Here is a 23,550-nt window from a genome sequence, read left to right as displayed (position 1 = left end):
TCTTGCTTCTTTTTTTATTGTGTTTGTTCATTCTGTGTTACGTCGTTTCAAAGAGCGCTGCCTGTGACTCAGGTTGCGCTTTTCAACAATGCGTTTAGAATCAAGAAAAGAAAGTACTGTTACATGTTCTTTTAGAGCGAAGCTGTTGAGGGCTACTTTCCCCACTATCGTGTCCACGTGTAGAAAAAAAGATACCGCAGATAGTGCAATACCGGGCTGACCCGCGGCAGAGGTGCATTTTGCCATTAAGGCGCCCAAATATAAAGCTTCGCTGGTCATCCTTCTTCACAGTGTGGAAGGGCACTGAATCTTAAAAAAAAATTACATACGACGCTTACTTGACTTGATTAATACTAATATTAATAATAATATGTTGCGTAAACGCAGATTTCAAGAAAGGGCGAAGGACAAAGCGTTAGCGGCCACCAGTTTTCTGGAGCTCACCGTTTGTCTAGACGCTGCGGGTTCCGCCTACGGAGATCTCATTGCGGCGTCATCAGAAAATGAAGGTAAATTTGTGTTTGCAGAGCGTCGGTGTTCACCGATTCATAGAGCAATGAAACAAAGTGTGGTATTTAAATCTTAATTAATCAATCAATGAATATATCACTTCAAAATTGATGCTAGTGACAGTGCGAAATTAATTACTTTGTTAGAGGCCCTGAGCCTTAACACTTGCTTCGAGAAATATGTCCTCAATATCTGCGGTAAGTTGCACATACCGCCATTAAAGTTATGTTTCCATCCTACACGCGCTTCCGTTCAGATTCGATAACCGTGACAGAGACGACACTAGTCCTTATATTTATGTCTTCAGGATTTTGTCTTTGCGCCGGGAGTCAGAAATCCAAGTGCCCTATACTTCCTGCAATTCCCGTCCACACTGCAATCCCGTAGGACCGCCATTGCATCTGCCTTGATTGCGATGACATGTTTACAGCTGTCATCGCAATCAGCAGTCAAGTGTAAGGAGCTGGCATTCCTAAATGCAAGGAGCTGCTGGACATGACTGCGACAGTGAAATGCCATGCGCTTCTGTGCTAGTTCTCAAGCAGTAACTTTTTTAGCAAGATTACAGTATTCCATTTTTTTTCGTAAGATCGCATAATTCTCGCAGAGCTGCAGAGGTCACTGACTGATTTATTGATTGGGTTTAACGTTCGAAGGCAAAAAAACATACTACTGGAGCCACTGAACTGAAGGACTCCAGATTATTTATTTATTTATTTATTTATTTATTTATTTATTTATTTACAAATACTGCAGGCCCTATTCGGGCCCAAGCAGATCAATCGAAAAATGCAGAACAATAAAAAATATACAGGGACATCAGCCTTTGCCTATAGAATTGTCAGCAATAAATACGAAGTAGGAACAATAGTTGTAGTTCGCAACTCAACAACATAGTGATAAGGCATGAACACACGACAGATCACTCAGTTAAGCATTTTACCTAATTTTAGTACAACACACAGACGGGAATCAATTAACTTCCTTCCCTGTGTTCAGGACGCTATCAAACAAAAGAAATATTATTAAAAAAGAAAGAACAAAGAAAGAAAGAAAGAAAGAAAGAAAGAAAGAAAGAACTTCGTCATCTGATTGAGCCTCGCCCTGTAGCTGTCGCACCAGCGACCTTGAGCTCAGCGGTGCCTCATTGGCCCTAGCTGCTAAGATGTGGTGGGTCAAGATTAATTTTGAATAATTGGGGGTCTGCGCATAGAAAATGTGTTAATTACACGACCGCTTTCGCGCTACACTGGCCTCCAAGTTAATTACAGAAAGCGTTTATCTGCTCTTTACCGAAACATTCAAGTACATCCTATACGGACTCATTACTTTCTTAGTAATATGCTTATTCGAACGGTGTACCTAGTACGTTAATGTAGCACGCCGGCTTGCGGCGACCAGCTTTTCTTTATTACATCTCTCTATATTGTTGCTCTTGTTTCAGCTCCTAACCCTCACCTGAATGGGCAGTACACGCATTTCAACTTCTTCTATTCAAGAGTAAGTGAACATTAGTCAGCTACTAAACGAACAACGCGAGTGGTCAAAAAAAGAAATTAAAAAAAGAAATCAGCCGTTGCCCAGAGATTTTAGTGTTCAATGCAGCAACATGAAAAAAATTACCAGGCAGTACAGATGACGGCAGTGTTCAGAGAAACATCACTGATTCATTTTAGACTGATAGAAGCGTCAGCTTAGCGTTTCAAACTGACAAACTCCCACGCATAAACGGTGCGTGTAGGCAGGATACAAGTGACGTAGAAAAGAAGAGAGAGGACGGGTGCTAAAACCAACTGCAGTTTTTTTTCCCATACTTGCTTTACAGGCCTTTATAACGAGAGCTCCCTGCACTGCGGCATTTTGTCCTCTCTCTCTCTCTCTCTCTCTCTCTCTCCATATATATATGTATATATATATATATATATATATATATATATATATATATATATATATATATATATATATATATATATATATATATATATATATATAATATACTGCAGTAGCGCCAATACATGCGTCTTTGCACTAGCGCGACAGATCGAGTATACAGGGAGGAGCTGACTGGAAGGTACATCGTCGTCTTCATCATCATTATCAACAGCAGCCGCAGCATCCGATTTTTATGACCTCTGCAGAACAAAGCCATCCCCCAGCGATTTCCAATTACCCCTTTCTCGCTCTCGCGGATTCCGACTTGCGCCTGCAAATTGCGTCATTGCATCGCCCCGCCTAATTTCCTTCCCTTTCCTTGAAGCCTATTGTCCAACTCTAACGTTCCACCGGTTATCTACCCTACGCATTACTTCGCCTAACCAGCTCCTTTCTTTTTCCCTCTACAAGTGTCAGCTGTAGAATACCAGCTATCTCCATAAGGTATAAACCACCTGCATATTGCTTATTACGAAAATACAACACTTTGACCTCAGACATTACTTCATATTTACAGTGCGCGTGCTATCTTGCCGAGAAATGTCCTACTCGCATATAGCAATATATGCATGTGGTATATAAACGTATTATGCGCAAGTCTAAAATGAACTTCGGCTGGAAGTACAGTATAGTTGTCCTGTCTTGTTCATCGTATGTGAAATGTATTTGTGTCCAAAAACGTAACAAAAAAATGGCGAACGTCAATGTAATACGCGGACTACCCCGGCAAGAACCCATTTGAGGCTGCAGCGTGCGGAGCTTTTCTCTCGCAGAACTTTCTTGCGGGCTACTGCTCACCGTGTGACTACAGGGACGTCCTGCGCAAGATCACCGTGCTCGGTCTCGCCGGCGCTCCGTCTAGGGTGGAGTTCAACGGCAAGGAATTGAGTTTCAACGTTAACAAACAGGTATACGCACATAAAACACGTCGCTATAGGCTAGTTCTTCCGAGATTGACTACCAGAATTGTAGCGCTGCAAAAGAAGAAAGGCAGGAACAAGATAGACACAGGGCGCACGACTGTTTATGCCTCTCTATGTTGCTTATATCGTTCCTCGTCTTTTGCTGCGCCACATTTCTGGTAAGGTATCTACGTCGACACTATAGGTATATCATTGGGACACAGACCATACCGAAGTCGCTCCTGGTACGCGTTAAAGATGTAAGTGGATGCAGTCTACTGTGAGGTAACCAGGAGAAATAATTATATTCGTAATATTTCAAGCATTTGGACATTTGTAAATGTGGTACGGCAGGCACTAAGCCTAATAGCCTAAGCGTTAGTGTTCGGGTGTGCGGATCAACAGGGCACGGCGCTTTTTCTTTAGACATGCAGAATTTTTCGAGACTCGCATGTGGCAAACAGCGTATACTTGTAGTCCTTGAGCTGAATTTCTCAAACCTGCGACAACATTCACAACCAACTAACTACTGAGAATGCAATAATACATTTTTAATTATTTACTTTATGGGTATGCAGTAATTTTCGAGTTGTAACTGCTGAGTTTTCAAAGCATATAGAACGACTTCTAAGGATTTCACGGGTTTCCAGATATGCGCCTTGAAACTTTGGGAACAAATGCAACATTTTTCATTTACTTTTTTACAACGCTCCCCTTTTACGCAATGAAGCAGAAAGGTGTCCCGAATGCCCATGGATTTTGTTGAGCACTTTAGGAATTATTATATCGAACCTGGTGTCATTCTGGAAATTGGTCGCAAGTATACGCGTTGCGAAGTCACTGGCTTTACTTTGGAAATTGCAATATGGAGCTAATTACTGCCGAAGTTGATTGGACAATTTTTTATAGTTAGCTGACTTTGCGTTTCAGTGTTTCCTGCAAATAATGTCCGCCTCTCTGGGTAATCCGACTCAATCTCCAAAATCATGCGATCTGCCACACGCAATTTAAGAATGCTCTATATGGCTTAAAAAACTGACTGCACTGTAATAAAGTGTGTTTCAATTCCTTGTATAGGCTGTGTTTTAATTCTGGGATAGTCTGCGTAGAGAGGTAAGGCGATAGCTTCTAGCCCGATTAATGGAATATATCTTGAACCGTCTGGAAGAAGTCTCCACGACGTGACGTCATCTCGCGTCTACAAAAAAAAATAAAGCTAAGCGAACCACATATTGTCGCTGTATTTTAACGCTTTGATTTTACGAAGCTATGAAAAACACGACGCTGTTTACATAAGGCGCATAAAAAATCATGAACTCGTCGGGTTTCTGGTCGAGTTTTCATGCCTCCTGCTCTGCCGCCATCTTGGTTGGACAGCAACATAGCCCGCATTGTTTTTTTACTTCGATGATGCCTTCCCAAAACTGTCTCTTTTGTCGGCTACGCGAGAATTGGAACGATGCCACTGCCCACTTAGCTTTCGTATTTGGCCCCCTAAGACTAATATCTTAACAAAGCCATAAAATCTTTCAGCGAATAATGTGTACAGCTTACGGAATTTAACTCCAAAAACACATTTCACGATCGACATGAAAAAAAAATATTTCAGGAAACCATCGATGATGATTTCTATATAAGCTATAACAGGCTGCTTGAACTAACGAACGATTGAATGAGCGAGCCAACAACTTGTCGCCGGTGGGACACGATCCCACGTTCTCGCATTACGCGTAATGCGCAGACGTGGGATCGTGCCTCCCCCCCCCCCCCTCCGGCGGCAAGTTGTTTTTTCACCCACTTTCATTGCCATTATTTATCCTTTCTTTAATTCGATTAGGAAGTACAAGTAATTTCCCCTATGTTTTTCTTGGTGTCTTGGCTTCTCGTGATATGATCAATAAGTGTTTTAGTCGCTTTCACGCGGCAAACTATATGTGGGTCCACAAAGTGTAAGCAATAAAGTAATAAAGACATAAAGCCCAGGTGCTTTACAATAAGAATCGCTTACGGTTTTGTCTAGCGTTGTGCTCCTGAATCAGTTTTTTCAATGGTACATCAACGCTTGGCACGTGCCAAACTCGGATGACGTCATGCTGTAATCAGAGATGATTTCCACGTTCCTCCATTTATTTTCGCCTCCTGCACACACGCAAACTTTTATTCGGCATTTGTATTGGCATATGCGGCCAGCTACCGTAGCCCAGAGGCCATGGCCTTGCGCAGCCGAGCAAGAACTAGGTCGCGGGTTCGGCCCAGGTCACAGCAGTCCCGTTTCGATGAGTGCGACCTGCTAAAATGCCCTTGCACTTCAATTTAGCGGCCTTTTTAATGAATCCCAGGTGAAAAAATAATCTGGATTTCCGCATTATGATGTGCCGTTTAGTCATGATGTTGGTTTTGGAACGTAACATGCCATAGTTTGGGTTTGGTTTTCTTGTCGTATGAAATAACACCTGCGGAGGTTTTGAACATGAGGGTGTTTGCAGGAACACGGGCTAAATTAAAAAAAATTGTGCGTTAGTTCGCACAGAGCAGAAGTAACCTATTCGTGCAAAATGTCCGTGCGTTATGCAGCCCATGTGGAATACATATGTACTCAGGCTGCACATCACAAAGCGAAATGGAGGAGTGGAATGACGGCCTTCATACTTTGTGGCATTGGGCATAAATTACATTTCACTTAGAAAACCTCTTTTTATTTGGCAATAAAGCACTCCGTGGCCGCTATGGGACACCAAATGAAGCGCATAATCAGTCTACTAGTGTCTTTCTTTTTCGCAAGACCCTCTTCAGTTGCCCCTTCCCGTTATTCGTAAACTAATTATTTTACAACCTTCCTCACCAATTCGCTTAATGAGCTTGTTTTGTTATTTCTGTGGCGTTACGAGCCACAGCCACAAAATGGTTATGAGGTATGCGGCGGCCGTCGTGTGTGACTCCGGAAATTTCCACCACCTGGGGATCTTTAACGTGCCCCCTATATGCACGGGACACGGGCGCTTTTGGCCCACCTAAAGGAAAAATAGGCAATTAAATCTCTGTATCTATAGTTGGGTAAGAGCTAAGTACTATGGTTTTTATGCCGTAACAATCACAAAGCGAAAGTGCGAGTCAAACTGAGACAGCAAGACTCCATGTGACTGCCGCTCTTAAGCAAACAGAAGTTCACAATTTCGTTTTTCGTGTTCGCTTTGTATGTAACTTCTGCTACTGCAATTATTTGGCGACTTATTCTTTTTCTTTATGCGCAGGTTCTTATGGTCGAAGCTGCCTACCACATATTGACCGAGCCTTTCATCATGAAACTGACATAGGCTATGTTTTTTATGAGGAATAAAAGAAAAAAATATTCATTTATTATGCACAACGCGGTAATGAACCCGTCGCTGTAGAAACTTATCAGATGACGCTTCTTCACGTGTTTTGTATAACCACAAAGAAAAAGAATATGCTGATGCAGAACACATGATAGAATCTATGGGAATTACGCTTTAATGATGCGGTTAACTAAAAGCTTCGAAACCAACGGCAATGCACATAATTTCGCTTATTCCATTATGTGCAGTGTGAAACTTCATTCTCACACAACCTTTGGGTTCACTACACAGCTTATACATGCCAAGCCGAAATGCAAGCGCCATATCAGGTGGAGGCGAAGTGCAAGATGTGTAGGCTTCGATGTCACGAACACTATATAAGACAATGTCTAATGCTTGTCGAGGAAAGAACGGTGATGAGTGGGGCCTACAGAGACTTGTACGGCACCCACCTAGCTGCATTTATATCTGCACCTATTATGTCACAGTGGCACAATCTGGAGCATTCGCCAACAACAGCCACACACACGCAAAGGCGCATACTGAATTACAATATCAAGCAAGACATCGTAAATGAAGCACTCCTATGAAAATATTGCACTATTCTATTAACAGCTGACGTGTATTAGATAATATTCTGAATTTTGTTCGCATGATTCACAGCATTTTGTTTGGTAATGAATGAATAATGTCATCAAGAGTATGACTGGAACTCGGAGAGCTCAGTCTATACATTTTCTCGGTAAGAAGAGAAAAACGAGCGAGAGGAAACAAGAACGTGAATACAAATTTTACGTTCTTGCGCGTGTAAAAAAACATAAAGAAGAAAAGAAAAAACGTAGCGGTGTCAAGAATACCACAACGGGCACTGACAAATGTCAAAGTCAACGAAAACAACTCGTGAAAATCAACAACAAAAAAAACGTAAATGCAAACCTGCGTGAAAAAAAAAGAAAGAAAAAACTTAAAGGAAAGCAACACGGGTGAGCAGTTTGTGAATGACCCACACGTCAACACGTGCAGATTGACTCGTGTCCACAAGGACAGATGACAGATGTAGCCCCTGTAAGGTAGGGAGGGGTGACAGGTTTGACAGGGGTTGCCGCTGCTCCGACCTTGAAGATGGCCAATGCTTCCACTTGGTTAGAAGGCACCTGCACCTGCACAGGCCCCTGAGTTTAAGGAAGCTGCTTTCCATTGACCTCTTTGCACAGGTGGTATCATTTGTGTCTGCGAGCAAGCTGTTTTTAATGCAAAATTTATGCGTGAATGAAGAACAAAATAAAATATAAGCGAAAAATTAATTTACAAGGACAACTGATAAGTATGCACATGTATCAGCAGGGCGAGAAGAATTTCTAAGAAATGATATGGAAATACAGATGTCATTTCATCAACGTGTCCTATGATATGTATCATCTCTAACCGTCACGAATTGCATAAGGCAAATAGGAAAATTGTTCAGTGGTGAACCATACTGTAGTTTCGAGCACACAAACAAAAACAAAAAAAGAAGAAACAGGGGAAAAAAGTAAAAGAAAAAGAGCGCTAAAAATGTTCATTGCAGGGTCTTGCAAAAATGAAAGGGTATGCTTCGCGTGTATCACTTTCGTAGTAAACCCCATTCCTTTTAAGAGAACTTGTTCGGCGAGTTTGTACCGATTCATTATGGCTATTGAAAAGAACAATGCACAGCACACAAGAGAAAATAATGAGACTGAGCGCCACTCAAAAGTACTTTATTTTTAAAGAAGACGCGTACATTTATCCCTTCAGTCTGCCCCTGCGCATCTTGCCATTCTTTTCTGACGTGCGGAGTCTGGCCAGAAGCAATGATACGAAAGATATGGAAATTATTCAAACGTTTTATATCAGTGAGGAATGTAGCTTGTGCGTAAGCGAAACATGTTTGTAGGAAGTTCCTTATCTTACCGCACTTGATGCTTGAATGTTCTTGCGCCGGCGCTGACTGAAGGTATATATATGTACGCGTATTCTGCAGAAATAAAGCAGTTGCGAGTCGTGCTCTGGTACGTTTTCACGTTCCTTTGCTTAGCGTATACTTCTCGAATCTAACTACGTCACATGAAATTGGAGGCACTGCATTGTTACAGTGAGTAATCTTGCCGCATATAGCGCTTTTTTCCGTGATATAAAGCTACGGTCAGCGGCTAACAGGTCCTATGCAACATGAAGCTGATGACAATAACTGTTTTAATTGGAATACATTTGGGTAAGTACCTCTTTTTCTTATATGTATATGTCATCTGCTGGGGACTAACTCTTATTGGTCTTTTAATTTATAAGTATAATGAGGGATACGGCTGCCGAAGAAAATGAGCATACGATTATTATGAAATTAAAGTGCTTAGCGACTAGAAACTGCACAGTTCGTTGTGAGGGGGGCTGCTGGAGAAGGCTCCGGATTAAGTTTGGCCACGCAGTGTTCTTTAACATTCACTCAAAAGAGATAAGGCGAAGGAAGTCAATTGGGTTCTCGTAGTTATTTCTGTGAAAATAAATATTTCTTCATTTCGTCATTTAGAAATTCAGGGAGCAGAAAAAAAAGGCTAGCAATCAAAAGCTCGACGGAACCTTCGTCCTTAAAAACAGCGAATAACAGAGACACACTAGTGGCTGCCGGTATAGTTAGGCGTTATTCAACGCACGGAAACTTACGTACTCAAAAAAAAAAAGCAAAAATCATCACCTACGAAAGGTGAAATTGCGCTCAAGTGAATAAAATATGCATGATCAAAATAGATAGGTGGACGAGTTGTCATAGGTTGACCATGTTGAAGTGCAGCGGAAGAACAAACAAGCAAACAAATGGTGCGAAAGAGAGAAGAGGAGGCTCACATACGATTGCTACACTGATAAATGACCTTTTATTAGGAAATGCAGAACACGCACCTGCAGAACGTTTCTTTCCCGAAAGGCCAAAAACCTTCAAAATTGGAAGCATGAAACCTACAGAAGCATCTCCGCATCTCACCCTTATCGAAAAGCACCCTTCACAACTGGGCTTAACTCAGATGCCTCGGCTTGAGCAGCGCGTTGGCACAACCACTGCACTGCCGCCACGGCTTTTCACGACATCCAATTATAGTTGCCATAAGAAATCACGTCATCCTGGCTGACGCACAAACATTTCACAGCGTGTAGTTACACTTGCCATTGATTCTCCACGTTTCGCATTCTTCAGCCGTGACGTAAGCTTCCAGGTATGTCCTCTTGACATGACAATAAGCTGTCACTTCAGTGCAGTGATAAGGTGATACAGAAATTACCATGCGAAACTGCACAACATTGTTCGCGTCCGATGCACTTCAGCTAGCGTGCTCAAGTGTACATGCAGTTATTCAACCATACATTTTTGAGTAGGGAAGAAGATTGTTTATCGTCCTGAATCACAGCCCTCACTGTAAAATATTTTCACCGTCTAAAAGTAAAAAAAAAAAGGTGTAAATGTGTTTTTAACTCACGTCCTCAGGGTGTCAGTTATATAAATCACACCCTAAAGGTGTGCGTTATAGACAAATTTACACCCTTTTCCACTTTTAAGGTTGTAAATTATTTTACAGCGTTGTGCAGTGCGCCGTTATTAGAACAGATCACTGAAAGAAAGTTGCCGCTGAAAACAACCAGACACCCCACGTGTGGAAGAAAATGGCCATAGCATCTTCGGTGGAGACAACCAACATACGCGGAAAGATAGATGTTGTCCAGAGCACCCAGCGCATAAGCAGGAATATGTACTTGCGCAATCATTTTGCTATAAATCCAATTCAAAGCAGTTTTTACTTCAATTTAAAGGTTAGTGGAACTTCATTTTATAATAACATGTTTAGGTTGTTGCTCTTTAGTCCAAATATTGTGCATTCGCTCTAGCGTTCTATGCCAGCATTAAGAAACTCTTCCAGGTTCCCGCTGCCATAACCTTGACCGCGTTGATATAACATCCTACTTATACTTGGCGGCAACGCCTTTGGTACGTATGTGAATTAACACAGAAAGTTCGCTTACCGTGGGCTTCCTTACATGGTAAAACTAGCAGCCCGATATACGCTGAGCATCGGTGATTAGGTGCTGAGCCGATAGTGCGAGGGAGAGAGCAAAAGGAAGGACTCCACGGAGAGTCCGCTTTCGAAAGCTGACGGCGTGATGTCACATTGTCTCCATGTTTATTGCGTTCGTCCATGACAGTAACGAAGATTTAATTGCGAACGCTGGTGGCCTCCGCGAGCGCTGTCTGTGCTTGCGAGACAAGCTGCAGCCGTTATGCGGTATAGTGCAAAACGGGTCAAAGCAGTCATGCTCCAACGGTGCTTGTATAAGTCATCATTAAGACCTATTAAACACTCGGGTGAGGAAACGCTCCAAATTACACTTCAATATGTGTAAAGGGACGGGGATACTCACTGACTGAGATTTGTTGTTTTGTACATTTGATCATAGCGTACTTTCTTTTCAAGCCTTGTATATAGCATAAGTAAAACCTGGGACTGATCGTAACCGCGCCATGCATCAAGGTAATTCATGTCTCACTTGAATTCACGCTAAAGATTGGAAAGCTTGTGCGAATTCTTGGTGCATTATTCTCCATCATAAGCGTTCATACAATCCAGTGCACTTCAAGAAATGTAGAAGAATGACTATTATTGTTGTCTGCTCTCCTTATCTGTTCTTTCCCGTTTTCCCCTCTCAAAGCGTGGGGTAGCCAACCGGGCACGTCCTTGGTTAGCCTCTCTACCTTTCCCTCTTCGTTTCTCTCTCTCTCTTGGTGCATTCTTCTTTGCGTGCCAAGTGGTTGAGTTATAATTGCTTGACGGCAAAGATGGAAACACGGAGATCTTACTTGGCTGCAACTACAAATAGCAGGCAGTTTTTGTACGCCATGCGGTGCAGATGTTTGGTGAGTTATGTAATAGCAGCTACAAAGTGCCCGCACGCGCGACCACGTGAAGCGATTTGCGGGTCATGTACGCGTCCTACATATTCAATTCTGTTTGGCAGGCGTTATAGAACCATGCACAGTTGCAACATTGCGCGACTGGGGCCGCCCACTTCTATCCATATTCGGCCATGTTACTTCTTTGTCACAAAAGCAAGACAAATGAAAAATCACGTTTCGTGACGAAGTTGCATCTTTCTCTGAGGATCATGTGTTGGTCATGTTTTGCCGTCACTAACGCCTCTATCCTGTCGACGCCTTCGCGTGCAAAGGGCTTAGATTTTTGTATACCAGATGCACCACAGCACTGGGTTTCGAGCACCTTTCCACCATGCGAAACGTTCTACGCATGTGCTGTCGATGACGCGCGTATAGCGCTGCTGTAGCAGTTTTGCTTGCGTCCGCGAATACTCACCGATTATTACACCGAAACTTTTTTAGTATCAAAGACAGCTGCGGTAGCATGTCAATGCAAATCAGATTCGTACTCGTCAAAGAGAAAAAAAGAACTTTTATTGAAGCTAAAGTCAAAGACAGTACTCGCTTCTTGCGTATGCAGTCAATGGGCTTTCTTTATGATCTACAAAACATTTCCTTAACCCCCCACCCACCCACAAAGAACCTGCTTACGTGCAACATTCACTTTCTTGTCTCTACACGAGCGGATCGATTTTTCTCACCTCCAAATGCTGGTTTCTTGTAGGCGGCGGAAACACTCGGATTGTTGATTCGCTTCGCCAGGCAGGGCAGTTACAAGTGACAGCACGCCGCTAGATTCCTGACATTGGACATAAGTCTTATGACCAGAGAATCAGGCACGTACCCAGGCCCGCTCCCCCCCTCCCCCCAAAAAAAAGTTAAGCTGCATACCCCCCCCCCCCCCCCCCTCCCCACCCACGCCACTACTCCTCACACACATTCCTAAAGTGCCACCAAATCAATCTTGAGACTTGACAGCTATTCGGCGGTCAACATTGTGCTGTCTTTTTCACTCCTTTTGGATGGTGGTAGTTATCGGCATCCCTGAATGTGACGGCCACTTTTCTCATCGATTCGGTGCCCGCGTGATTAACTCGAGATGCGTTCAGTTGTCAACATCTATTCAACGGTCGCGCGCATCGCTGTTACTTCGTTATTTCGACCTTCTTAAGACTGATCCAGGGACCAGGAAAGGGATTCGGTTCGTAGACAGCTGGTCTATATGCTCGTGGAACGAGTTGTGGCCGGAGAAAACGCCAGTTGGGTTTAACATTTCCTTTTGCTTCATTATTTCCTCGAGTGACGGCTCGCCGCAACGCTGGCAGATACGCGATATGGGTTAGATAAGGTGTAAAATAAAATAATTCGACTCAGCGTCAATTATCAAAGCCTGCAATAACCGTTAAACCCATCAGCAATTCAACTGTCACCCGTTACTTTGTCTGCTTTTTCTCTAATTGTACAGCACTTATCGTGCAAAATTTGCAACTGGGAACAAGAGTCGCAAGGAGTTGAGAAATGCGAAAGAAAGCGAAAATGAGTACATTTAACAGCTGGTTGGGAAAATATTTAGGGATCAACATCTTCTTATTTCAAATGGAAGTAGAGGAAATGCCGCCGGAAGTGGAGAATAAGAATTCCGTCTGTTTTGAATGGTGCTTCTACCGTTTTTAGTCGCCACTTTTCTGCTGTTCTAATCTGGGTGTTTTTAAAACCTTCCACCGTGGGCCCAGTACGTCTAGAACCGCCGCGTCCTGCGTTCTATACGTGGTTGTACGGGACTGGTGGCCATGCGTCGTTACGCAGCTTCCCAAATAACAACGCGAGTCGGTTTTGGCACTTGGTAGAGCAGTAAACGAGGTATGCAAAAAAATACTGTGATTGTTCCGCAAGTATATTTCTGCGTAATTCTTCCAGAGCTTATTCAAAAAACACTACTAGAAATCTGTTTTACACATTCGCTTGTTAACTTGTTCTTGGCAGTGTTCTTCCTGCGCATCTTTCATGCACGAGTACATTTGATGTGGTTCCTTCTTTGCCAAGTAAAGGAGAGGTGTATCTCACAGGCGTACCTGTGAAATATACCTTATTTCATTTCTCTTTTGCGGGTGTACGCTACTTTAGGGCGAATGGTGGGCATTACGCACATTTGCACTAGTAAAGGCACCCCTCCCCCCCGCCCCTCCCCCCCCAAAAAAAAACATCCTGGGTATGTGCCTGCAAATAATGCTACAGTAAATGTAGTCTCGCAACTCGAGCGAAAAGAGGTAAACATTCTGACGGACGCACTCTTGTCTTAGCGCCCAATGTACCTGCTGACGTACGATCCATATGAATGTATAGGACCCGGTAATTTGACTGGCTAATTTGCTCTAACTCGGATTCCTTCCTTATTGACGAATTAGAAACTAAAGGAAAAAGAACCCTCTTCCAATGGTTGCGTAATACCCACCCCTCTAAAATTTTTGAGGGGAGCGCTGTTTTACGTTCGAATTACAACTTGAGAAGAGCTACGCAAGTTATTCATTGGCGCATAGGTTATCAAGAAAAGCGTCTAATCACTCGCCCTAAGGTCCTTTAAAACTAATATCCTTTGCGCCGACCAGCTCAAGCAAAAAAGAGCTCAAGGACGAATCCCATATGCTGCTTCTTTTTTTTTGCCTTCTCAATAAATGTGTTATAAATGAAGGAAGGCAATTCACGAAAATAAAAGGAATAAATACAAACAAAAAGGCTCCCTCTGTCGTGCGCTGCGCTGCTAGTCATTCCGCAGCCCGCTGAAGGGCCACAGCAGACAGTGATAAGGCGTGAACGCCAAAACAACGACATGTTCTCACCCAACGTGATCCTTTAATACGCCATAAATTAAATAAAATGTGGCTCCCAGAAAAGCTAAATAGTAATGTCTTCAGGATGCTCAGATGATTGCCAGTGTTTCTTACATAATTTAGGTTTTATGGCCTTCGAACGCAAACGATGAAAAGCCCTGAAGGTTGCGGCAGGTCTCCTATATACACACACATGTGCACACAGACACAGAGAAGCAACTGATACCGGCTACAAGAAGTATCAAGGGCTAAAGTTTTTATGCTTTTCTTTCTATTTCCCTTCATATCCCATGAGTCATTTCAACTGAAGCAGCAAGCTATACATAGCAGGACGGGCATTGTGGTGTTTAATTGAACTCTTCCTTTTTCCGGTTTCTACAGCTATTGACGCAAAAAGAAGCGAGCGACAGGAAACAAAAACGTTAGTAGAAATTTCACGATCTTGCGCGTGTAAAAAGAAGAAAAAAATATAGTGAGGTCAAGAATACCTGCAAATGCACTGGCTCATGTCAAAGTCAACGAAAACAACCGTGAAAAGTCAATGAAAAAGAGCAAGCATGCAAACATGCGTAAAAAAATAACGAAGTTTTGAAGGTAAATAATTCGTTAATGACCCACACGTCAAAAGGTGCACATTCAGTCGTGTTCACAAGGAAAGATGACAGTAGCGTGTAATGTAGGGAGGGGTGAAATGTTTGAGAGGGGTGTACACTGCTTCGACGTTGAATATGGTCAATGCTTCCCCTTGGTTAGAAGGCACCCGTTGTGTGACCTCAACTGACCCCTGCGTTGTACGAAGCTGCGTTCCATTGCCCTCTTTGCACACGTGATTGGATCACCAGTGACCGCAGCCAAGCAACAAAACGGACGAAAGAGCCAAAGGAAGGCATTCGCATAAAACAGCTAGAATAATGGCCCGCATCTGCAACAACAAAAATATTCATTTATACACTCTTTTGACAAGAATGCGAAGTTAATGTGCGTAGTGTGAACAGTTGACACACATGAAGAAACTACAATCGCGTGCTCATGACATGATTCATATTTCAACAAGTTATTTAGTCGCTTTCATGCGGCATATTATATGTTGGTCCACAAAGTGCCAACAATAAAGGAATGAAGACATAAAGCCCACGTGCTTTAAAATGATAATCGCTTACTGTTTTGTCTAGCATTATGTTTCTGAATCACTGTTTTTTCAAGGTTGTGCGTCAACGTTTGGCACGTGCCAAACTCGGATGATGTCGTGCTGTAATCCGGGATGATTTCCACCTTCCTCCCTTTATTTTCGCACCCAGTACACACGCAAACTTTTATTCGATATCTGTATTGGACATGTATGGCCCGCTACAGTAGCGCGAAGACCATGGTCCTGCGCTGCGGTGCACGAACTAGGTCGCGGGTTCGACCCCGGCCACGGCAGCCCCGTTTAAATGCGTGCGATCTGCTAGAATGCCCGTGTACTTAAATTTAGCGACCTTTTCGAGGAATCCCAGGGGAGCAAAATAATTGGGGTTTCAGCACTATGATAAGCCCTTCAGTCATAATGTTTGTTTTGGCATGTAACGTACCATAGTCTCGTTTTGTTTTTCTTGACGTGTGCAATAACGTGTGGCATGTGCAAAAAATTGTCGTCATCATCAGCAGCAGCAGCCTGTTTTATGTCCCCTGCAGGACGAAGGCCTCTCCCTGCGATCTCCAATTGCCCCTGTCCTGCGCCAACCGATTCCAAGTAGCGCCCGCGAATTCCCCAATTTCATCGCTACACATAGTCTTTTGTCGTCCTCGATACTGTTTTCCTTCTCTTGGTACCCATTCTGTAACCCTAATGGTCCAACGGTTATCTAACCGGCGCATTACATGACCTGGCCAGCTCCATTTTTTCTCTTAATGTTATTTATAGCGTCGGCTATACCCGTTTGCTCTCTGATCCAAACCGCTCTCTTTCTGTCTCTTAACATTATGCCTAGCAATCTTTGTTCCATTGCTCTTTGCGCGGTCCTTAACTTGTTCTCAAGCTTCTTTATCAGTCTTCAAGTTTCTGCCCCATATGTCAGCACTACTAAAATGCACTGATTGTACACCTTCCTTTTCAATGATAATGGTAAACTTCCAGTCAGGAGCTAGCAATGTCTGGCGTATTTTTATTCCCATTTCCCATTTTTATTCGTCTGTGACTTTCCTTCTCATGATCCTGGTTCCCTGTGAATAATTGACCTAGGTAAACGTACTTACTTCTTCACCGACTCTAGAGGCCGACTGCCAATCCTGAACTCTTGTTCCTTTGGCCGGCTGTTTATCATTATCTTGGTCTTCTGCATATAAATCTTCAACCCCACTCTTGCACTCTCTCTATTCTGGTCCTCAATCATTTGTTTTAACTCGTCTTCATTGTTGCTGAATAGAACAATGTCATCGCAAAACGAAGGCTGCTGAGATATTCGCCGTTGATCCTTACTGCTAAATCTTCCCCAGTTTAATAGCTTGAATACTTCTAAGCACGCAGTGAATAGCATTGGAGAGATTGTGTCTCCTTGTCTGACACCTTTCTTTACAGGTACCTTGCTAGTTTTCTTGTGTAGAATTAAGGTAGCTTTAGAACCTCTGTAGATATTTTCCAAGGTATTTGCGTAAGCATTCTGTACTCCTTGATTACGTAATGCCTCTATGACTGCTGGTATCTCTACTGAATCGAATGCCTTTTCGTAATCTATGAAAGCCATGTAGAGAGAATTATTGTACTCTGCGGATTTCTCGATAACCTGATTGATGACATGGATGTGATCTATTGTAGAGTATCCTTTCCTGAAGCCTGCCTGTTCACTTGGTTGACCAAAGTGTTGCCCTTATTCTATTGGATATTATTTTAGTAAGATAACTTATATAATACTGGGATATTTTAGGAGATGTTTTTAGGAGATACTAAAAGTAAGCTAATGGGTCTATAATTTTTCAGTTCTTTAACGTCTCCTTTTTTGAGGATTAGTTTAATGTCCGTTCTTACAGTTTTCTGGAATCCTTTCAGTCGATAGACACTTCATATAAAGAGCCGGCAGTTTTTCAAGCATTATGTCTCCTCCATCTTTGATTAAATCGACTGCTATTCCATCTTCTCCTGTGCTCATCCTCGTTTCAATTGTGCGTTAGTTCAAACAGAGCAGATTATAACCTGTTTGCGCAATGTGTCCGTGTGTTAACGCAGCCCACATATAAAATATATTTCATCTACCACTTGGCTGTACATCATGAAGCCAAATGAAGGAGTGGAATGACCAACGGGAATCACACAGACTCATTCACAAAACATTTATTTTATTCCTTGGGGATCACTCATACGGAGACTAAGCAAACCTCTACTCAGAAGAATATTATGTATTTTATTTACGCTACGCTAATCGCATTCAATATCCCATAAGACGGTTTCATTGACCGATACAGGCTAAATGTTGAGAACGTCCCCTATCTTCAGGAAACTGCGAATGTGCAGCCAGCAGTCGTAGCCAATGTCAGTGAGCTGATGCCTGTCGTCGGGATGACGAAGGCACTCCACCCTCTCCTTTACGACGCCTGCCATTCTCATGAACTCGTCAAGGCTACAGCGGTGGGCTCGCAGGAGGGTGTTGCTGATCATTTTCTTGGCTCCGGTCTTAGTGACGTCAGCACCTTCCATCACAATTTCGAGGAGGCGTGGGTGGTCGTGCATCAGCTCGATGGCATTCGCGCCTTCCAAGTCATCTTGCTCGCCTAGCACGAACTGTGCAGCGGCCGACACCGCGGAAGCATTCCTTCTGGTCGCTTGCTGCATGAAAATAAAACAGATAATACGTCGTGTTTAAAGAAGAAAAACTTACGATAAGCCTGAAATGGTAGCAATTTCTGAAGCGCCTGACAGTGTGCGCGTAAGTGGAAGCGTACGTTTCCTAAAAATAAGGGAATGAAAAATAGCTCTCTTACAAACAGCCAATGTACTAACTGCATCATTCATACTTATCTTGTAAGTGAGGTGATCTTGGAAACAGTCGATAAGAAGTCACAGCAACGTGAGCGAAGCATTCTGAGCAACACCATAATACTTCAAATGCAGAAATATGCATGCAGAGCAATCATCGCAGACGACCACCATTCTGTGGGCACAAAAATTATATACTCGTTGAGAAATTGCAATATCTGAGCGCACAAAATTGCCTCCTCTCCCTCTTTTGCACCGTGCGCCTGTGGCCTGTCTCGCACGAGCGATGCAGGTGCCACATTCCGCCATGGCCTCCGCGATCACTTCACGGGCTCGCTGATAGATGGTGCAGCGGGTGCAGGTGGCGCTTTCAACCATAGAGATTCACATAAATATTATTCTAGGGAACTTTGGCGCTAGTGTCTACAGGAGCTACAATCAGGGCGGTTCGGTGAGCGCGGTAATTATAAGGGAAGTACGTGGATTGGCCTAAACTTCGTCGTTCTGGCTTCAAGCGGCTTCGCGACATTGTAAACTGGTACTTTTTAACGAAGTACTGTGCAATAAAAAAACTAAAGACACATTAATAAAATTGCACAGAAGCCTGGTACTGGAAACCCTTACGCCACGGAAGCGTTCAGCGACAAGAGCCATAGAACGCCCTTAGAAGTTCCTCGCAAACAAGTCATTGCGTTGAGACGCTCGGCGCGTTTCGATTTCGCCGCCTGGACAAGCTAAACCACTCCAATTAGTATTAATTGTGTATGTTCGCTGCATTGCTGTGTCCTCTGCACTTAGAAATGTGTTGATTGCTCTGAAATTTAGCACAACGATGGCAGATAATGCGTCATAAACGAAGTCGCAAGAACGTCTGAATGCACAAGCACGAAGATCAGACAAATCAACTGTACCATCATTCCCGTGATCGCAGCGCCAGAGTTGCCTCCGGTAACTATTCTAGGAAACCTACATGCTTTCACCTGGCGCCCAAGGCCCCCAGCTCCCCTCCGCAGTTTCCATTTGCCGATGTTCAAGCAGCAGCAGAAGCCGTCGACAAACATCTTGCCGCGTTCCAGGCACCAAAGGAACCACTCGCGTGGCAGGGGCTTCTTCGTTTTGGGGCAAAAAGGTGTTGAAGAACGCGAACGTATCCGGCTTCGAAAACGAAAGCCAGGCGGCAAGAAAAGAGTGCAGAGCAAGATAATCACGTGGCCGCCATCACGCACGAAGCGAGCATGCGTTTGTGCGTCCCTGTACGCCTGCAGTACGCTGCACGGCTGAGAAAAAAAAAATAGAAAAGCAAAAAGCCGCATGTAATCAAAATATATGGGCCTAAACGTAGGTCGAGCACTAACATTTGAGTGCGTACATGAGAACTTCTCAGAACACCGATTTCCACAGGTGCGTGAGATCTCGTGCAATTCTTTTTTTTTTTCTTCTTCTACTGCCTGTGTACAGATGGCGCGAGCATCGGACATGGTACAATTGCGCGCTGCCAGATGTCGAAGACAGTAGTGCGTCGCATTTGCCGTGTGGCCAACACAATGGGTTGCAATAGTCAGCATCTGTCAACTTAAAAGTTTGCTAGTGTAATGGAAAAATAATTCCGTGCATTGCAATGAACGGTCTAGTACTGTAAGAAAAGCAGTGTCCTGCCATGAACAAATTCGATACTAGTGGCGAACGCTGTAAATAAAGTAAATATACAAGAACATGTAGAACAGTTCGTAAAAGGACCATTCGTGGACTGTCTAGGAAAGAGTGGGCAGAATTTACCTGTAAAGTGTACAACTAAAGTTTTCTTGCAGTTAACTGGTACGCGGCACTCAAGCTTTCAAAACCCATTTTATACCAACCTAATTGGAAAAGATAATTAAGTAAAGGCAATGCTGAACAAAAGACACTATTATGTGGGGAACTTATCGGGGTAATTCACTGAATAAACAGGTGGGAACAGAACAATAAAAATGAACAGGTACGACAGAGTGTAAGTGCAAACGACAAGTGAATTCACTCCCCGTATACTCCTAAGTCGAATTCGGCACTTCCCTTAGAGTTTCCTACCCCAATTACTAGAGGGAATTACTCCAGTGTTACAATCGTCGAGCTGCCATTTTAAGGAAGAGGAGTACTTTTGGTTTGGTCTATAAGTACCTTGAGCCTCAAAATCTTTCGTGACGCCTTTTTCGATGTTGTTTATCTCTCCAATTTTCTAAGCGCTCATTTTTGTAAACACAGCAAGGGCTGCGTATATCATTAGGGTTTCTTGGCGCTTATTATTCAGTATGCTGTCTAAAATTATTAATGTGCAACGTCAGAAAATGTTTGAACAGACCGCTACACCCATAGACACTACGACAAAAGTAGCGTAATTTTCGCAGGAAATGCTTTCGCAAGTCCTATTCGTGCGTTGTCTGCAGTTCCTTAAACTTTTTAACAGCGAAGATGTTTACAAATAGCCTCGATATGCATCCCCCGCATGCGTTCTCATGTGGGTTTTGATCGGACTAGGAGCATCGCAGCGGTGACAGTCTAGGCAGACCAGGGACTCCGAGCGCGAGCGGCCTTCACGAGCAACAGCGCTGGAGAGGACGACCCACTACAAAGCGCCGGAGAGGACGACCAACTATATCGTTCCAATCCTTCTCTACTATATGCATAAAGTACACTTCGCCTAGTAAATTGTTCTTCGCACGCTTTATTTGTTTTAACTCGTGTTTGACGAATAATCACAGGGGAAAGAGTGTAGCGATGGCACCTGTGCACGTGGCCTGCGCTTCTGCGGTAATAACATCACGCGCGAATGAGTTGCCGGCGCAGCTGCAAGCAACGGTTGCGGCAGATGCGGGGGAGGTGCGGTGGCGCTTGCGATAGCGTAGTGTGCTGGGCCGTGTGAAAAAAATATAACTGATGATTTTATAATGCATGCAGCTTAAATAGCTTCGATGATAATCCGTCCCCATATGAATATTGCGGCCGCACCAGATTCTTTCTTTTTTGTGATCGCGAAGGGAAGAAACTGAGCCATACCAGGATGTCCGATAGTGCGATGTTCTTGAAGTTGAATGCTCCCTGTGACCTCTTGGTCAACTCAGTATCGCGACAACAACGCTTTTCACAAGATTCCCATTTCCAGATACCGAAACCACAGGCAGGAGTCATGGTGAATGCGGTCAGGCGGGTGCTCATGCTAGCAGCAGTCGCGAGTATGTTCAAGTCGTCGCTGGACAGCAGCGCGCCCTTGATGCTGACATTGACTAGCTTGAGGTTAGAGGCCAGCGCTGACACCAGTTCGGCGTGCACGTCCGCGCGTTCCTCTTCTGTCGAAAAGACCCCCAACCTGATGTCGACATCAGTGAGGGCGGACGCGTTCCTTAGACATGCCGCCAAGGCGGAGAATGCTTCGCGGCTGAAGCGACGACACTCAACCCGTAGCGATGTTATGTGACCGCTGCCCCCGACCATTTGCAGAGCTGAGGTAACTGACTTCGCGCCCGCGTCTTCGCGAAACAGCAACCGGTTCACACTTATGGTTGTGCTGCTAATCTCCGCACATTTCAGCAATTGCTTTGGGCTGTTGTAATTTGTGCAGTTGTGCCCCTTGATGACCACTCGGTCGCTCAGGCCTCGCTCCCGCATAGTTGTGCAGACCCTATCGAGCCCATCGATGCAGGGCAAAGAGTTGACGATCACCGCCCTCGGAGCGTCGCTATCCGCGACTGCGTTGAAGAAGGCATGGTAAGTCAATGAAGAGCTGGTTGAGTAGAGATTGCGGTGTCTGCAGAGCCGTGGCCCAGGACGTCACGCATTGCGCGGCTTCGCGATCGGCAAGCTGGCAAACGGGAACGCCGATCATGCACGGTGGGTGATCGCAGAGCGTCGAAGGTAGCCTGAGGCAGCGTAGTGAGGGGCTTTCAGTGACCAAGTTGGCAAAGAGGGCGACCGAACTTGCGCTGAAAACATAGAGAAAACACGTATTACATAAAAAACAAGTTACCTAAATTGAGAAAATAACAACAAAAGCAATAAACATTCGGTATGAAGTTCATTAGTTGGTAAGAAAGTTGCACCAATATTTATCTATTAGAGATAAGTGAGAAAATGAGGAAGGTCCACGTCCACGGTCCACGTTTACGTCTTAGATGAGGTCCGCACTGCGTTGCTAAGTCAAGCCAGCGATCAAAGAACTCCGCATGTTGACATTTGTAAACACCATTGCTGAGAAAGTGAATCCGAAAGAAGAACTTATAGCGCTGATTCAGGGACTCGGCAACCTGCATAAGGAAAACCGAATTCAGCCGCAAGCAGGAGCGAAACCTTTCGCGCTCAGCTCTACGACGCGCATCTCAATTCCTTTATACGAAAGGACAAAGTTGGAACTACAAAGAATGCAGAAACTCGGCGTCATATCACCTGTTGGCGAGCCGACGGAGTGGTGTGCACCAATGGTAGTCGTCCCAAAGCCACCCGGAAACGTGAGAATCTGCGCGGACTTCACAGAACTGAACCGCAACGATTTGAGAGAATGACATCCTATCTGTTCCGTGGAGCGCACTCTCGGACTTCTTCATGGAGTTCTTCAAACTGGACGCTGACTTTGGATTTTGGTGAATTCCACTTTGTGAAGGTTCCAAAAAGCTAACCACATTCATCTCACCTTTTGGACGCTTCTATTTCAACCGGTTACCATTTGGAATTGCGTTTCTTCCTGACCACTTCCAGAAAGAGACGTCATACATTTTACAAGGCGTCAGTAGGGTTCTCTGTCAAATGGACAACATCCTTATCTGGGGTTCCAATGAGCATGAGCACAATTAGACAGTCAGAAATGTGCTGCAGCTATACTCGTCAAGGCTGGACTGACATTGAATGAAACAAAATGCTTGTTTAAGGTCCAGCGCCTTACGTTCCTTGGACACTGATTAGACCAAGACGACATACGACCTGACGAGAAGAAAGCTGAAGCCATTATGAAAATGGAGAGCCGAAGAAACAGGACCGAGCTGGAAGAATTCTCGGAAAGACAACATACCTCGCCAGATTCGTTCCCAATCTCTCCGAAGTCCCGCAACCACTTACTCTTTTGCTGTCAAAGAAGCAAGAGGTTGCTTGGGATGCTCAACAACAGCAGGCGTTCAACAGATGAAAGTCGGTGCTCTCGTCTCGCCCTGTCCTTGGA

General features: G+C 44.1%; 1 protein-coding gene and 1 long non-coding RNA gene across 2 annotated transcripts; one reads left to right on the top strand and one right to left on the bottom strand.

Annotated features, from left to right (window-relative positions):
• Nucleotides 1-325: 325 nt before the first annotated feature.
• Nucleotides 326-6,685, top strand: LOC129383249 (uncharacterized). Its single transcript, XM_055067629.1, has 4 exons — nt 326-509; nt 1,955-2,010; nt 3,216-3,350; nt 6,596-6,685. Exons 1-4 carry the CDS (start codon nt 371-373, stop codon nt 6,656-6,658), a joined length of 393 nt encoding a protein of 130 aa, XP_054923604.1. The 5' UTR covers nt 326-370; the 3' UTR covers nt 6,659-6,685.
• An 11,028-nt stretch (nt 6,686-17,713) lies between these two features.
• LOC129383248 (uncharacterized) lies at nt 17,714-19,719 on the bottom strand. The gene is made up of 2 exons (XR_011889932.1): nt 19,283-19,719; nt 17,714-18,221 (listed from the first exon to the last, which is right to left on the bottom strand). It is a non-coding gene; the product is annotated as an uncharacterized lncRNA (long non-coding RNA).
• Between the last annotated feature and the right edge of the window lie 3,831 nt (nt 19,720-23,550).

This window comes from Dermacentor andersoni, chromosome 8 (genome assembly GCF_023375885.2).
Source record: "Dermacentor andersoni chromosome 8, qqDerAnde1_hic_scaffold, whole genome shotgun sequence".
In the NCBI taxonomy this organism is placed as follows: domain Eukaryota; kingdom Metazoa; phylum Arthropoda; class Arachnida; order Ixodida; family Ixodidae; genus Dermacentor; species Dermacentor andersoni.
This window is presented reverse-complemented; position numbering and strand designations above follow the sequence as displayed.